At 32.6% G+C, this 18,473-nt stretch overlaps 1 protein-coding gene across 2 annotated transcripts in view; it reads left to right on the top strand.

Annotated features, from left to right (window-relative positions):
* The window catches only part of NELL2 (neural EGFL like 2), a 301,007-nt gene extending 282,962 nt beyond the window's left edge, over positions 1-18,045 (top strand). For both annotated transcript variants that reach the window (XM_016146451.2, XM_016146450.2), the window contains exons 18-21: positions 5,261-5,454; positions 6,650-6,826; positions 8,367-8,591; positions 17,326-18,045. In XM_016146451.2, coding sequence (XP_016001937.1) covers positions 5,261-5,454; positions 6,650-6,826; positions 8,367-8,591; positions 17,326-17,376 — 647 coding nt within the window. In that variant the 3' untranslated portion in view covers positions 17,377-18,045. The remainder of the gene's footprint in view (positions 1-5,260; positions 5,455-6,649; positions 6,827-8,366; positions 8,592-17,325) is intronic.
* The last annotated feature ends 428 nt before the right edge of the window (positions 18,046-18,473 follow it).

Consider the following 18,473-nt stretch of genomic DNA (forward strand, 5'->3'; position numbering starts at 1 on the left):
TCCTCCCATTTTTCTGCACCCTTTTAGAATAAAACTCTAAAAGAATTTTCTAGACTCGGTATCTCTGCTCTCCTGCTTCCAGTGAGGCCTTAGTCCCACTGCTCCAGTGAACGTTCTCCTTTCAAGATTACTAACAATTGCCATCTTGCCAAACCTACAGGTTTGCTCGACAACTCGGCCATTTGGCCCCGTTGATTATTTCTTCCTCTCTAAACAACTTTCTTCACTTGTCCTTGAGGATGCCACTCTCTCCTGGCTTTCTCATAAAACTACAGGCTTCTCCTTTCACTCTCCAGGGAAGAGTAAAATCCAAACCCTAATGACAGTTTACAAGGGCCTACATGATATGGATATTTGGCTTTCCTAACATTTCTCAAATATACCAAACTGATTCCCTTCTCATGTGTTGTTCTTTTTGTCAGGAATGTCCTTCTCCCACCCCTTTGCCTGCTTCTTTTTTCATTTAAGTTAGATTTCCTCTAAACTGGCTTCTCCTGGAGTCTCAATTTAAAATAGCATCCTACCCCTGACCACTATTCACTCATCCTGTTCCACTTTTCTTCATAGAAATTTTAAATTATCCTGATATGATTGTATATATTAATATGTTTACTTGATTGTTATCTGCTATAGAACGTAAGCTTCAAAAGTCATATAATTTGTTTGCTTGTCTGTCAGTCATCAGTGTCTACAATAATTCTTGGCACATAGTAGGTGAAATATTTGTTTTTATTATGAAAAAGATTGAAACCTATGATAGACAATATTTTAATGAAAAAGATTAAAACCTATGATAGATAATATTTTAATCAGATAATATTTTAACATAACCTATGTTAAAAGTGGATATATAATGTGATTTATAGTAACTATGTTTAAGTGAACAGGACAAACCATAATTAGTGCATTCATGAGTGTTCAGAAAATAACAAGGAAAATTAAACTAGCTGTTAAAGTAACACATGATAAAGATAAAGAAATAGGTAAAGAAGTCTATGAGATGTTTACACCCAAAAGACTTTTTGAGGAAACGCCATAAACACAGAAACAGTGGGAAAATCTTAATTAAAAAAAAAAATACACAATTCTAGAATGATGATTTTACTATTAATCTTCCAATAGAATTTATAATGATTGTCAGAAAAATCTACTACTCTTTCAGAAGACAATGTGCTCTGAAGGATTCTTTGAAAAGAACCCACCTATGTTATTGAAAAAAAAGACTAAAATGCTTCTAAACACTTACCAATTTACTAGAATTTCAGCAATTTGTAGAACTGTAATATTAATATATAGAAGGATGCAATTTTAAGAGTATAATTATTTCTGAGCAAGTGTTATTTTTCTGTTGCCGAACGACAACAACAACAAAAATTTCAAAGTGGACAAAGCCACAGTAGTGGGTTTACAATTATTCTGAAGTATAAGATTCATACTTGAAGACATGAATAAATAACTGTGCTGTTTTACTCTTTTTTAGACTACAGTTGTATAATCTACAATATACATGTTTACGAGTCACATTCATACAAAATATATTGTTTTGCTCATCTATTTATCTCAGAAGTGTATAGACATTTAATCCCCAGGTAATGTGCCAGAATACCATTTTTCTTGTCCATATCATCATTTCTACCTCCAAATTTGTCTCTCTCTGAGAACAAAACCTAGTATTTTTTTTAACATAATAATATTTTATTTTCATGTTTACATTTTATTCTGGGTTATCTTTAAACTTGGTGAGGTTTTTTTGAACTTGTAAGACCAAAAAAATAATGTTTATAAGACAGTATCTCTTTAATGTTATTATGTTCAAGCCAAATACCATAAATCTTTAACCTAAATCAAGAAAAAGGACAAAATGAAGTTAATCCAATTCAGCTCAAAGGTAGTTGATGAATATATGCACGGGTACTTTCAGGTACTTTGCCAGGCATCTGTTACATACAAATATAAAGGAAGATGGTCACTGGTCTCAGCTTGTAGAAGAGGTAAAATATGTATAACAAAAAAACTATAATACAAGATAGAATGTGGTGAGTTTCTTAATTGAGGAGAAAGCTACAAGGTTGAAAATGATAAAATATTTGAGAAAAAATATAAATTCAGGGCTGTAAGGAATAAAAGAGAGAAATTATTTCCTGTTTGAGATTAAGAAAGACTTGAGTACCTAGCATTTGTTTTAGGAATTCAAGTGTGATGTATTATTGCAAGTTGAGATAGAGAAAGAGAGTATAAACAAAGTAACTAGCTTTAAATGCCTTACTAAGAAGTTTGAATGAACTTGAGTCTGAAGGAGTATTTTTGAGAAAGGGAATGATAAAAGTATATCTTCACCAAATTCATATTTTGACCTAGTCTTTTTTCTGAATTCAAGACACATAGATCCAGTTACTTACTAGACAGCTCTGCTTGGAAGCCCGGAAATTACACGGAAAGTGTAATTTGGTACTAAACTAACTCAGGTCTTTCCTCAGCCCTGCCACCCACATCCACTCCTCAGCAAAATCTTGCTCTTCTTTCTGTAAATAATCATCAACCAAATTTTCCAAGCCATTGTTCATTACACCTCCCTCTGGCTAATATTTGAAGCCAAAAAATCACTAAATTGCTTTATCTTGTTTCTTTCTTGGAAGATTCTATCTATGCTTTTTCTTTCTATGCATCCCCACTGCTACCATTCAATACAGCTTTGTGCTTAAGAGCACAGACTTGGAACCTGATTGCCTGGGTTCCCATCTGAAAACTGATGTGTCATATTGGGAAAGTTATGTTATGCAATATTTCTATGCCTTAATTTCCAATGAGGATAATAATTGTACCTTCCACGGTTATTATGAGTATTAAATGAGTCATTATATGAAAGTACTTAAAATCTGGTAATACCAGCTACTACATAAGTGTTTGCTTTTATGATATGACCATCTCTTGCCTGGACTACTGAAATAGCCTATTGATTGATCTTCTGGCTTCAAGTTTGAATCTACTCAAATCCCTTTACCAAGATGAGGTCAAAGGAATTTTTCCCAAGTGGATATTTGATTATGATTTTTTTTTTTTTGCAGTTCTCTAAAATGACATTATGCTTTCTTAATGATGAAGTTCAAACTTCTTAACACGACCTTTACTTGGGCCCTGAATACTTATTTAGCTGCATGTTTATCTACTCTACTCTGGACATTCAAGTCATACCAACATTTCTGTTCCTTCAAAACATCTTGATAGCTTTAAATGTTGTGCCTTCAAACACACTCTTGCTTCTGAGTAAACTGCCCTTTACCACCTCTTTCGCTTGGCTAAATCTTATTCATAGTTTAGTTGCCATACCTAGAAAGTATATATGTGGTCAGAAGAAAGATCCCAAGAGAGCTACCAAAGGAGCATGTTGATAGTATGCAAATAAAGAAAATTTATCAAGGAGAGTGAATAAACTGTGTCAAATGCTGCTGCTAGATCAAGTTGCCTACATGTTTCTCCATGTACGACAAACACACATCAATTATTGTACGGAGCTACTTTTTACTCTATTTCTTTATTGTAGGTATACTTTATCTATGAACACATATTCTTTTTGTGCCTGGACATCTTCTCTTCTTATGTATTTTTAAAGGGCTCTGTATGTAGTAGGGTATGTAGTAGGATGTAATTGGTAGAGTTTCTGGTCAGAGAGACCAACAACTATGGTTAATTTTTTTTCTGTTTATAATAATTCTTAATTATAAGAATATTTATGGGAGGCAAAGATCCACTCATCAAATATGCCATATTATACTGAATAAATTAAATATAAAGCTACTTTAAAATTTTCATTTCCATTACCAAGAGAAAATTTTCTCTCATCTGAAAAATATATATATATTAACCAACATACCTTCAAAAATATTTTTAAAGTATCTTCATACTGGCTAACAGTTCTCCTTTTGTTCATAGTCTATAATTATAAGCATTATTATCCTTGGCAAATTAAGCTAATATAGTTCATTGTAATTATAATAAAAAATTTTCGACCATCATCTTAATTCATTGGTTTTGTTGAGATGTGAACTAATTTAAAAATCAAGGTAAATAGAAATATACCATGCAACTTATTTTCAGAAATGTATATATGACAGAACTTAAGTATTTAAGAATTTAAATATGGCTAAAATATAATCTTGACTTGTCCATGTCTCCAATTTTGTTGAAATCAAACCACATAAAAAACTTATCTACTAAACTCTATTATAAAGATTTTGAAGTAAAATCAGCCTACATTTCCCCTAGTTAAAAGCTGTATATTCCATCTTCTCTCTAACCCACTTTTTCTGCTGTGATTTAATTTCTTTCTTGACCTTTACTCAGAAGAAACAGATGAAATGGGAAATAACTGCTTACTGCCACTCATACAATATCCCTGAAATGTATTTTGGCTTGTGACCTTTAAATTATGGGGATAAATAAAATGAATCATGTCTCCTCCTATGGACCTGATCCGTGGGTCAAGATGTTTGCTTTTCATCTGTATGAAAATGCTTTAGGCTGTGATTGCCATGGAATAGGTGAGGTCAGGTGAAGAATGGGCAGTTGCCAATTGAGTCAGGCAGGAGATGAAATGATAATGTGAAATGAAAAAGTTAAGAAGTGGTGGATTCTTTGTGAGAGACATGGTAATTGCTGATGGTGCCTTGCCCTCCCATTGGTGAGAGGCAGGGTATAAAGACACTGTGAAAATGCCTGGACTGTAAGGGAAGAACACCCCAACAGACCATTGAGAAGAGCTTACATGTGGATGACATGGCTGTGAGAATAGGGCTTGAAATTGAATAAAATGCCTCAGGGTTCCCGTGACATCTTATCTCCCACAAAGAAAGGATTTTCTGTAAGTACCATTTTAACATTGAGGATGATTTCCCCAATACAAAAATCACAGGCACATTTAGAAATTTTCACAGCCCAACTGTTTTTGTTTGATAAAGTGAGTCTTATTCTTTACTTTCAAAATATATGTTTCATAAAGCCTAATGGTATTTACAGAGGTATAAAAGTTAAAAATCTAACCAAGGTTATTTGGTGTTTGAAATCAAGCATGATAATATTTTCCTGTGAACGCTATAGATGATTAACATTGCTTTCATCAGCATTTAATGGAAAATGCATGCCAGTAAGATGAAAATTAATTTACAGCTGAATGCTTTATGTCAGGAGACAACTCGGCTGATTGCAGTTGTTTGAAACTGAGCATATTCTAAGCACACTGCCTGCTGCCTTTTCTTGGCCGTAGATATTGATGAGTGTGGCACCGGCAGGCACAGCTGTGCCAACGATACCATTTGCTTTAACTTGGATGGTGGATATGATTGCCGATGTCCTCATGGAAAGAATTGCACAGGGGACTGCATCCATGATGGAAAAATTAAGCACAATGGTCAGATTTGGGTGTTGGAAAATGATCGGTGCTCTGTGTGCTCATGTCAGGTTGGTATAAATATAAAATTTTAATCATTTTTATTGAGGTGTAATTTACATATATTTCAAGTGTACAGCTTAATGAACTTAGAAAAATGCATATGTTCATTTAACTACCATCAGAATCAATATAACAGAACATTTCATCTATTCAAAATGTTGCCTCTGTCCTTTCTTAGTCCCATATCCCCAGCCCCAAGCAAACATCATTTCCAGTCACTATAGATTAGAATTGTATTTTCTAGGGACTCATATAAATGGAATCATATAGTACGTACTCTTTTGTGTTTGGCTTCTTTCTCTCAACATTATGTTTTTGACATTCATTTATATTCATGACATACATCAGTAAACCATTCCTTTTTGTCGTTTAATAATATTCTAGTCTATGAAAATAACACAATGTGTATAAATTTTGTTGATAAAATTTTTGTTGCTAACTATGCTGTTGTTTCCATAGCTACAATATCACCTTTGAATGAATGCATAAATGAAGCCAGAATGGACATGCGGTGGCCTAGGACTTAAATATATCTCTTTTGGCCTCTATTTTAATGTTAGAAGGATGTTCTGTTGCATGTACATAGTTGATAATAGAGACTTAAATTATAGTTAAATGAATGATACTGTGTACCAAGGACTCAACTATTATGGAAGAAATTATAACAGTTTGTACAAAAACATAAGGTCTGAAATATTTCATAAACTTAACAATATGTAAGACTTTTTAACTAGCTACCAAATACATGCCCTCACACAAAACAAAATTTAGTTAGCATTCAAATTACTATACTAATAAACAAGTACATGTATATTTATATACACATTTATGTGCACATAAGGACCATGTAGTGCTAATCATTTTGTAGTGGCCATTTCTGGAAAATTTCTTTTTGATTGAGTAGTGTGTGGAAAGGAAATTGGAAATTTTCCAGCTTGGGTAATTTCTGTGTGTTAGCTACAAAATAGAACTTTAAAGAAAGTCAATTATATTGGGTAAAGAGTGTGAATTATCTCAACTTCACATCAACATCTGAGCTTTTATATATATATTGTATATATAAGTAGAATATATATAATATGTATTTGTATATATGTACATATATGTATATATGTCTGCACACATACAGACATGCACATACATATGCTAGTATATTGAGAATTGGAGGCTTTTGCTAACTGCTTTTTTTCCCTTCTCTTACAGAATGGATTTGTAATGTGTCGACGGATGGTCTGCGACTGTGAAAATCCTACAGTTGATCTTTTTTGCTGCCCTGAATGTGACCCAAGGCTTAGCAGTCAGTGCCTCCATCAAAATGGGGAAACTTTATATAACAGTGGTGACACATGGGTACAGAATTGCCAACAGTGCCGCTGCTTGGTAAGTTTAACTACAAGAAGTGCAGGAAGAGTTTAGACTCAGAAAGCAACCTTGCCCTCCCCTACCCACCAGTATGCAGTACCTGGCCATAGATAGCGTTGGTGTTTACAAAAAGTGAGCCTGGTTAAAATGACAAGATGATGGTTGCGCAGTCAGGACCTGAGAAGGAATGTTCTGGGTAGACGTGGTGCACCATGTTGTGTATGTGTTTCAGGAGTATCTCCAGAGCTCAAAAGAAGAAAAGACTCAGTTTCCTCAGTCTAATTCGGTGTAGGCTTACTCAGACTCCATCATCTAGAACAAATACCTACTGGCATAATACAAGCACTCACTAAATATTTGTTATGAATAGAACAATGGCATTTATGAAAAATGTAATTTTTTTTCAAATAGAACTTTTTAAATTAGTTTCTATCAGTCTTGCTCAGACTTAAAGAACAACAACAACAACACTTTTTTTCTCCTAAAGACCGTTACTATAGATGCAGTTCTGGGGAGCACCCTGTTATACACATAATATGCACATATGATGAATACTTATCTGGAGTGTTAGAATTGAATGTCTGTATGTATTTATAAAACTTCTACTGGAAACAGTAGGTTAAAAAAAATGTAAACTTGATAAAGAAAACACCAGTGTTTTTTTCATTTGACCAAATTTCTTGTTTCTTTCAAGTGGTGTAAATGAAAAGGAAAATTGGTTTGTGTATCTTTATAGAAGAAAGTTTCACAGATGCTACTTTTAAAGTTATGGCTAGTTTTCTTTTTATTTGTATGAGGATATTTTTAAGGCAGTGCTTTTTTGTTGCTTCCTTTTTATACTTTCAACCCCAAAATCAATTGAAAGAGCAAGGTCAGTTTCTGTGCCTGAAGGCTGCTTTCATCTATAAAACCATGAGATTCAGAATTATGAAGAAAATAGAAAACAGGTGGGAACTACGTTTACAAAGATCCAATTCATACAATTTTCCCACATGGAATAAAAAGACTAAAATCAGTTCCTAATTTTGTTCTTTTTTTTTTTTTTTCAAAGTCTCTGTACTGAGAAACATATAAATGAACAAACAAAAACTGTCAAATGCCTTTCGCATTTCAGTTTATTTTCTCATAAATAGACAAAACTTTCTTTTATGCAGAAGGAAATCAGTGAGAAGTTAGGGGGAAAAAAATCAAGAAAATTATTTTTAAAAAGGGATCTCACAGGCAGCAAGTTAAATAAAAAACCCTTCCATAGTAAATAATTCTCCTTTTTCATGGGAAATATAGGGGCATGCAAATTTGATTGTTTTAAGAGAATGGTTTTTGCTTTTGTCTTATTGTTGTTCTTGTTTAATTGTTGAAGACAGTTTTAAAATCCAGCTTCAGTATAGACCTCATTACTCAGATAGGGCTTTTGTAGGTGCCCTGCAAGATTCATGGCTTTAAAGGTCTGAGTGTAATAAATTGAGTGTGCAGTAAACACCGTGCTCCCTCCCTCTTCTCGTCCCTCCACACTCTCCCTTCCTCTCCCTCTGCCTTTGCACATCTGCTTTCCTTGCAGCAAGGGGAAGTTGACTGTTGGCCCCTGCCTTGTCCAGAGGTGGAGTGTGAATTCAGTGTGCTCCCAGAGAATGAGTGCTGCCCACGCTGTGTCACCGACCCTTGTCAGGCCGACACCATCCGCAATGACATCACCAAAACTTGCCTGGATGAGATGAATGTGGTTCGCTTCACTGGCTCCTCTTGGATCAAACATGGCACCGAGTGTACTCTCTGCCAGTGCAAGGTAAAACCCATTAAATTCAGGTAGAGAGCACTTGGCCAGCTGCACCAAGAGCTCATAGATATTAATGTGCTTAACCTGGCCAATGGGAAGCATTGTGTTTTTTTCCTATTTATTGTTCAAAGAGAGATGGGAGAAGTAAATGCTACTCAGTTTATTAGCGCTAATGCTGAATGTCATGTGCGTCCTCCTACACACATGCAGGGAGAAGGAGGTGCATGGTCAGAAACCGGAATGATCAGTTATTTCTGTCACCAGAACAGAAACAACCTACTTAAATTGTCTTAAAGTATCTAACTGTACACATCTTTAAAAAACCGATAACACCAAATTTTCTGTTTCTTCTTTCATAATTGAAGACAATATTATTTATTGATTTTTATCTGTTTCTTTTACAAGATCTGTAAGATATATTGACAAAGTAGATATATTTTCCAAAATGAAAATCAATAAGGCAAAAAATAGGCTTATTTCTTGGTTTCTTGTGATCAGTTACATTGAGTTGAAAATTTTAAGACCCATCATTCACCATATTTTATTCCTACAATTGGACAAAAATTATTATAAAGATTTTTCTTCTTATTACCATTGGAAAATAGAGCCTCAGTAAGAACAAAAATACAAATAATGCAGACAAAGTATATTGAGTTCATAGATAGTGACAAAGTTGAAAGCATCCTACTTTGATTATTGTTTCTACAAACATTTGATTTAGAGGTTACTGTTTTTCGGTTATAATTTTGCAATCAACACTAAAACTAAGTAAAAAATCTGTAGGGCTTAACAACAAGAAAGCAAAGATATCAGATTTTTTCCAGCATAGTACATCTCTGTCTTTTTAAGTGAGCATTTCCATTTTTACTAGACTAGCTCAATGTAACAGGACAAAATAATATAAAATGCTTTAAGCTTTGATACTTTTATCTATTTCAAACCAAAATTTCTAGCTCTTTCAATCAATTTAATTTTCGATCAAGCAGTTTTTTGAGTGAACATTCAATGCTGGTTTCTGTAAGTGCATTAGCAAAATTGAAAGCTATTACTACTAAGAAAAGTTACTAATAATGTATATACAATGTTGTTTTGATATACATTTAATATGAGTACAATTAACAGTTTGTGTCTAGAAACTTCAGCATTAATGACCAACAGGAAAATACTTTCTGACATTTAATTATCAAATAAAGTTGAGTCCCCTTGCACTCTTAATCTAACTGTTAGATTATTGTTCTGTGCAATGACAACACAAATATATACCAAGTAATGGGATGAAAACCCCGCCGAATATGGCACAGACAGATATTTTCAATAAGAAAAGTGGATTCAGTAATAGGCAGAAAAACATCAGAGTATTTTCTGGGGTAAAGAGCATGAATGAGCTTGTCATTCACTGCCTTATAAACAACTATTAGGATTTTTTGGCTCAAGGTAAGAATGTATTCCAGAAAGTGTATTTTGGCATTAAATTCATTTTTTTTCTGTCAGATAAATGCTGATTCTCAGAAGTTACCATTTGATGCTAGTTTCCTTTTCTCTTATTAAATATGAGTTGTTAGAATATGCTCAATTTTATAGAATTTATCACAAATATTCACTTTTATTGTTTATTTTGTGTTATTTTTTAAATAAAATTTATGCAAAACATGAATTTGGAGGTGAGTATTTTTCATAAGTAGGTGCTTTCAGTTCACTGTTTTTACTTATCTCCCTACACTACCCCTCTCTGGGTTATTCTCTTTACTCCATCAGTACAAATTGTATGAGGTATTGGACTAGCACCAAGGGTATAATGAGAAGTAAAAAACTGACAGAATCATTTCTAGAAATTATTGCCCAGCACCTTATTGTCTAGAGCTGTGCTGTCCAATACGGTAGTCAGCAGCCACATGCAGCTATTTAAATTAATTAAAATTAAATAAAATTAAAATTAAATTTCTCAGTCAACTAGCCACATTTCAACTGCTCATGTGGATAGTGGCTATGATATTAGATAACACATATAAAGAACATTTCTGTCATCATGAGACTTTTTCATTGGACAAGAATGCAGTATTTGGAATCAAAGTAAGCACTAATTAAATATTGGCTGTTATTGTTGATAGTGGGGTAAATAGACATTAAGTCATGAAACATATAAAGACAACATTACAAATTGCGATGGGTGCTATGAAGGGAAGGAGCACTGTGCTAAGAGTCTGTACAACCTGTGAACCAGTTACTTCCTAAGGAAATGACATTGCAGAGGAAATCTGAGGAATTAGGGGTTAGCTGGATGGAAAAGGGTAAAAATTTACCTTTTCAAATTTCATTTGTTTAGGTTAAAAAAATGTTTTCTCCACTCAGAAGTTAAACTCAAGCCAAAAATGAATTATTAAGGTTGTCTTTTCTAAATCTGAGATGATGCACCCTTATGATGGGGTCAGTGTGTTTTCAGGTAATTTTGCTTTGGGCCCCAAACAAACGATGGATGTACCCAGTTAAGAAATAAGGAGAGAGGAGGGATTAGAGGGTCATGTTCTTTAATAAGAAATCACTGAGCAGGACACTGAAAACTGGAAACAGAGGGCCGCTTTTAACTCCTGGGAAGACTAGATGTAATACTGAAGTAATTGAAGTATAGAAAAATTAGAGTTTTATAAAGTTGAAGCTACTCGCTTCCTAAATGTTGCCTTCATATAACAGAAATGGCAAACTTAAAGTTTTGAAAAATGGGCCTTTGTATTAACATTAGAATACATAACTAGATCTGTCTATGGAAACAAATATTCTATAAATAAGCAACATTATAATGAAGACTTTAATAGATGATCAAGAGAACTTTGTAAATTGATAGAGGAAAAAAGGAATATTCTATAGATATTCAAATGACTGGACAGCATTTGAGGGAAGTAATTTTATATGCTGTTATATGTCTAAATAAATTTCACATGGAAAAATATTAAATATTAAAGAATAAATCCAAACAAACATTATAATCAAATATTTATCAAAATTCTAGAAGAAAGAGTCCTTTTCTAACTTGGAAGTGATAAAATATACCTCAAAGAAAATTTAGATATTCTATAGATAAACAAAATTAGAAACAAAAGTAGGAAGTCAGAACTGGAGACTGGAAAACTATTTTCAGCAGGTATGATTTCTTTATTAGATTAAAAACATAAAAATTAATAAGAAAAATGCTTATTTCCCCATATATAAAGCAGCAATGGATGAATAAACAATTCACTAAAAAATGTGCAGCTATTAAAAAAGGAAATCTTTCAATTTTTAGTTGATACTTAAATATAAATTAACATATGAATAATTATTTTCACATAGCAAAAAAATCTTTCATGATAATTCCCAATGCTGACAGAGATGTACTGAAGTTGTAATTCTTGTGCACTTTTAGGGACATTGAAAAATACATGTCAATAGCTCACATATACCCCTTCTCGCCAGCTCTTCGTTCCCACATAAATATCTTTTGTCCTGTTAATGTTAGTTTTGTGACTCCATCCTAAAGAAACAATCTAAAATATGCGAAAAGCTATATGCATGACAATATTCACCTCGACATCCTTTGTCATGCAGAATCAAGGAAGAAACCAAAATGTCCAAAGATAGAAAAATAGTTAAATAAATTGTAGTAATTCTGTGATACAAAATATCATGTTATATTATAATTATATATTCTATATAATTCTATATAATTATATTACATAGTTATATTATTCAGGCATTGTACTAACAATGTTTATAATAAAAATTAAGATGAAATATGTATGATTATATATGCGCTTTGATTGCAAAAGGACTAAAAATAAAGAAATTTAAAAGTGAATTCTATGAACATATACTAATTATTGATGATTGTGGGATTTTAAAATGTATATTTATTATTTAGATGTAGATTATTTATATGTGCATATTATATATGCACATTATATATACATATATTTATAATCTGTATCATCTATAAATAGATGAATTAATATATTAATAATATATTTTTAAATAAATAGATAATAAATATGTTAGATATATTTAAATGTATTATATATTATATATTATATATAAAATATTACTGAGAATTAATCTTGATTTTTAGAGTTTAACATGATAAAAGTAACAGTGACCTCTTTAATAATAAATATAGTGAGTGAGAAATAACAGGATGTTAAGGAAACTGACTGTTGCTATGTAAAAATAGTTTTTATAATTAGTTATGACAGTAGGTGTTTACTATTCATAGTAGCCTGATTAAATTTTAGTGGATTGCCTTTTATTTTAGTTTTATAAAGGTAATATTTATTACTGTGACATGCACAATTATTATGTGTATAATTTGATAAGTTCGATATGTCAAAATATAGAATATTTCTAACACTCTGGTTAAGTACTTTTGTGTCCCCTTCCAGGTAATACCTGCTTCCCATAGGAAAACTCAATTTAATTTCATTATAATAGATTTATTTTGCCTATTGTAAAAGTTCACATAAATAGAATCACACAGTTCTCTTTTATGTCTTCTGGTGATTTGACCATTTTATCATTGTGTAATGTCCGTTCTTATCTCTAGCAAGACTTCTAGACTTAACGTCAATTTTGTATGTGTTTAGCCACACAATATTATGTTTTGATCCATGCACTTTCAATCTATCTATTCTTTTATATTTAAGTACATTTTTTATGGGCGATGCATATAATTAGTTTTTATGTTTTTATCCAGTGTGACAATCTCATTCTTTTGATTGAAGTGTTTAGTCTATTTACATTTAATGTAATTTTTTGACATTGACAGATTTAGGGATACCATTTTGCCATTTGTTTGCTATTTGTCTCATCTATTTTTTATGTTCCTATTCACCCATTCCTCCCTTCTTTTTGTTATTTACATTTTTATATTATTCTATTTCAATCGTTCTTTTGGATTTTTAATTATAAATCTTTATGTTATTATTTTAGTTGCTGGTCTAGAGATTGCAACATATATATTACTTATTACAATATAATTAATTTTTACTGTATTGTAAATCTTTATAACTTAAAGATTTAATATTATACTACTTCATATAAAATGTAAGAACTTTGGAATCATATAATTTCATCACCCTAGGCTTATAATTATGTACAATAAAATTCCACTTCATTATTTTTGCTTCAAACAGTTAAATATTTTTTAAAGAAATTGAGGGAAGAAAAAAATCTGTATTTTATATTTATCCACATATTTACCATTTCTGATGCAATTTCTAATTTCTTCTCACATATATGAATCTCCATCTGATATCATTTCCTTTTAGCTTAAATAACTTTCTTTAGCATTTTTTATATTGCAGATCTACTAGCTACAAATTGTTTCAACTTACATATCTCTAAAAATGTCTTTATTTTTGAAGAGTATTTTTACTAAATTTAGAATTCAGGATTGACATATTTGTTCCCATAAATTTAAAGGTGATGCTCTATTGTTTTCTGGTCTCCCTTTTTTTTTGATGAGGATTCAGTTATCATTTGTATTTTTATCATCTTGTATGCAATATGTCTTTTTTCCCCCCTCTGTCTTCTTTCACAATTCCCTGTCTTTGGATTTCAAAAATTTCACTATGACACATTTAAACATGATTTTTTTTGTCTTTATTCTCTCTGTTGGTTTCTGTGTTTTTTCAATATCTAAATTTATGTTCTTTCTCCAATTTTGAGAAAAATCTGGCCATTGTTTCTTCAAATATTTTGTCTGCACAGTGTTCTCCCTCCTAGTCTTCTGGTACACCAATTATACATAGGTTACATGGTTCAATGTTATCCTGAAGGTCACTGAGGCTCTTTTTATTTCAATATTTTTCTCTTTACTTTAAGGATTGGATAATTTTTATTGTTTTGTCTTCAAATTTGCTGACCATTGCTTTTGTCATGTTAAACTCATCCAGTGAATTTTTCCTTTTCAATATTGCACTTTTCAGTTCCAAAATTTCCATTTAATTCTATTTATAGTTTCATTTCTCTGTAAAGATATATGATCGTTTTTTTATTATAACAATTTCTTTTTACATCTTCAAAGATATTTATAATAGATACTTTCCAGTCTCCGTCCACTAATTACATCATCTGGATTATCTTTGAGTCATTTCTATTCACTACCTTTTTTCTTGATTGGGAATCAACTTTTCCTGTTTTTCTTCACATGGTTTATTGGATATCATGGATGAAATATGATATTGCACCTATCTTCTATCCATTTCCTCTGAAGACTATTTTTTGTTATAGCAGGTTGCAAGCTACTGTCCAATCCTCTTGCATTCAAGGAGGCTTGGCTTCACACTGGTTGGGTAGGTCTGTTCCAGATTTACCCTTTTCTAGGGTGAATCTCTTAATCTTGAGACATTATTTTACTCTCAATCATAGTCCTTTGGGGCTTCCTATGTAAAGCCTGAATTGTTTATCAATACTTTCTAACTTGGCAGGGCATAGATTTTAAACACTGCTACGTACCGCAACACCTGAAATTTCTGCTCAGTTATTTCAATGCTTATACTATGACTCTGCCCATTTATAGTCTTCTCTGCAATTCAAAAGCCAGACAAAGAATTGAGGGAAGCTTATATGCTGTCACTTCCTCATTTCTAGATATTTCCTCCTGAATTTCTAGCAACTCTAACAGCCCTAAAGGTGTTCTCTGGCATTTGAGGCCTATCAGATTACGGCTTTCTGCTTGAGTTATAGTTATCCTAAGCTGCATAGTCTAGGGAGTTCTCTAAGGGGAAATGCTAAATAAAAATGAATCTCACACAGCACACTTCCCTTCTTTCAAATATTGAAACCCCTCCAGTGTCCGCCTCTTTCTAGTCACTTGCCATTGCTTCAAATAGTTATTTATATGTTTTGTCCAGACTTTGTAGTTATTTGGAGGAGGGTTAGTTTTACCCAAGCAACTATCGTTACTGAAACCAAAACCCCAATAGGATATTTTATTAGTATCTTTAATACTTTATTTTATATTGTACAAACTATGTTTCATGTACAAACTATGTTTCCCTCATCGAGGAGGATCCAATGATATAGTTTGTAGAGCATTTATCTTGTTGTAGCAGAACATATTGTTATGGAATTAAAAAAAAATTCCTGGAAGATTTTGAAAAATACATAATCCCTTTCTAAAACATGCTCATGAGAACCATACTAAGGATTTCTCCCCGATAAGGTTCTAATGCTAGTTTCACATACTCAGTGACAAAAGGCTCCATAAATTCCTTAAATCTCTTTTTGCTCAAAAGTCCTAGAATTTAAGGAACTGATACTCAGGAACACCCCTCATTTCATTGAGTCAATGGATTGGGAAAGATCATGTAACCAGGTTGCGTCATCTAAGCATGATGACAAAGCTTTAAAATGCCACAGGAAATCCAAGACATGGTTGAGACTCTCTTGCTGTCAGAATAATAACTCTCCTTAATAACAGTTTATAAAGGAAGAGGATTATATTCTTTTTGAATATAGACTGGATTTTTCCTCATTTGGTATGCTTCAATAAAACCTAAAGTATCAAAATCTTTTATTTCTTAAGTTTTATCTGATAGGAACAGACACTTTCGATTTCATCATTTTAAAGCATAATACATTTTCAATGATCTAAAGTCAACTATCAGAGAAAACATCAAATAGAGGATGAGTTTCAGAGTCAGACTAATGTGAATTTTAATTCCAGATATACCATTTATTAGCTGTGTGATTTTGGAGATGATATTTAAGCTTTCTAATCTTCAGTTTCTGGATCTAAAAAGTATGACTATTAATAGTGAACCTACTGGGAATGCTGTGGGGTTAAAATTAGATAATGTATTTAAAGTGCCTGGCAAAGTGTCTGACAGAGAATGCACTAAACGAGTGGAAGGATATTATTATCTTACTATCATGATAACAATATTAATTATCATTATTACTTATTAGCTAGTTGAAGGAAATAAGTGCAAGGTATAAAAGAAAAAGACATGATTTTCTTTTCTTTTTGTAATACACTGTATTATTTTTGTACTTGATTATAAAAACTTTTATGCATATCTGGCCTTTCCCTTCCTATTTCTTTCTCCTACTTCATTGCTACCCTGTTTTCTTCACCAATTTAAAATTCTTATCCAGACCTTTTCAGTTTCTTAACTACACAGAACACATTTTACTTCAAAGCCTTTATTCATTCTATTCCCTGTGCTTTCAGCCTACCTTTTCATGCATCTTTCTGAAGTCTTGGTTTACATATCACTTCTGCAATGAAGTCTCCTCTCACCACCAAATCTGAGCAGCCTGTCTTTTGTCATTTTCATGACACTACCTCATTTATTTCCTTTCTAGCACTTTTCACAATGTTTGATTGTATGTTTGCTTGATGCTTGTTAGTTTTCACCCCCTAAAAAAACTGTAGGCCCTGCCCTATCAGGGTAGTGACCACATCTGCTTTATTCATCAGTATATCTAGGGCTCAATAAACTCAATACATATTTTGTGGATAAATAAAAGAACAAATGTAATCTAAGAGGATGCCATGGGTAAATAAAGCTAGCCTGTAATTTGCCACAAATAACTGGGTATAATTAGTTCTGCAGTGGTAGAGACATGAAAAGCGATTGGGCCATTGAACTTCCAGGGATGCAAAAATGACAAATAAACCATCCAGTTATGTGTGTGTATCAATCAACAAGTGTGACTATTTACTAATGTCTTAAAAATTTATACCATTTTTTTAAATCTTTTTTCTTTCTAGAATGGCCACATCTGTTGCTCAGTGGATCCACAGTGCCTTCAGGAACTGTGAAGTTAACTGTTTCACAAGAGATTTCTGTTTAAAGAATGTTCTTTCATTAAAAAGACCAAAAAAATAAAAATAAAAAGTTAAAACTTAAAGTGGATGATTTGTAGGCAGCTAAGTGCAGCTTTGTTAATAGCTGAGTGAACTTTCAATTATGAAATTTGTGGAGCTTGAGAAAACCATGGAAGGAAAATTCTTGGAGCAAAACTAGACCAGAATTCTGCCTCTACTGTGTCTGACATCACCATGTAGAAGAATAGGTGTGGAATATACAACATGACATCATGACCCCTGGATATAAAGCCTGAACCCATCAGAGCTTTGAAAGCCTCTAGCTTCACTGGTGCAGAAAATTTTTTCTCTAGATCAGAATCTTCACAAATCAGTTAGGTTCCTCACTGCAGAAAAATAAAATGTAAGGCAGTGAATGAATTATATTTTCAGAAGCAAAGCAAAGAAGCTATAACATGTTATGTACAGTATACACTCTGAAAAGAAATCTGACACAAGTTATTGTAATGATAAAAATAATGCACAGGCATGGTTACTTAATATTTTCTAACAGGAAAAGTCATCCCTATTTCCTTGTTTTACTGCACTTAATATTATTTGGTTGAATTTGTTCAGTATAAGCTCGTTCTTGTGCAAAATTAAATAAATATTTCTCTTACCTTATAAGTTCAAGTGTCTTGTTTAATGTGTTCCTTTTTTCCACAGATGCTTTAACACACAAATTGCTTTCTAGTTTTGCTGATGTAAAACTGCCATCATGCTGTTTTCAAATTGAAAGGCGATTTTCACTAAATTATATGCCTAAGGGGGGGGGTGTAATGGATACCTTCGTCCTGCCTCTCCCTCTCCTTTACTGCCCTGCTCTGTATCCGGGGCTGACCCATATAGACCTTATTAATGAATTCTTTTGCCTCTGGATTCTGGTTTGGTTTGACCAATGGAGACTACTGGCCAGATATCGGAAGGAAGTAAAGTCCGAGTATTTATTTTGCAGGATCCCTTTCTGCTAGGTCACTACCATGATTAGTGTCTCCTTACTGAAGGCTGCATCTCCTGACAGGTCGCCCTCTCCGTTCAGCTACCCTCTCCAG

This window comes from Rousettus aegyptiacus, unplaced genomic scaffold, assembly GCF_014176215.1.
Source record: "Rousettus aegyptiacus isolate mRouAeg1 unplaced genomic scaffold, mRouAeg1.p scaffold_m13_p_2, whole genome shotgun sequence".
Classification (NCBI taxonomy): Eukaryota; Metazoa; Chordata; class Mammalia; order Chiroptera; family Pteropodidae; genus Rousettus; species Rousettus aegyptiacus.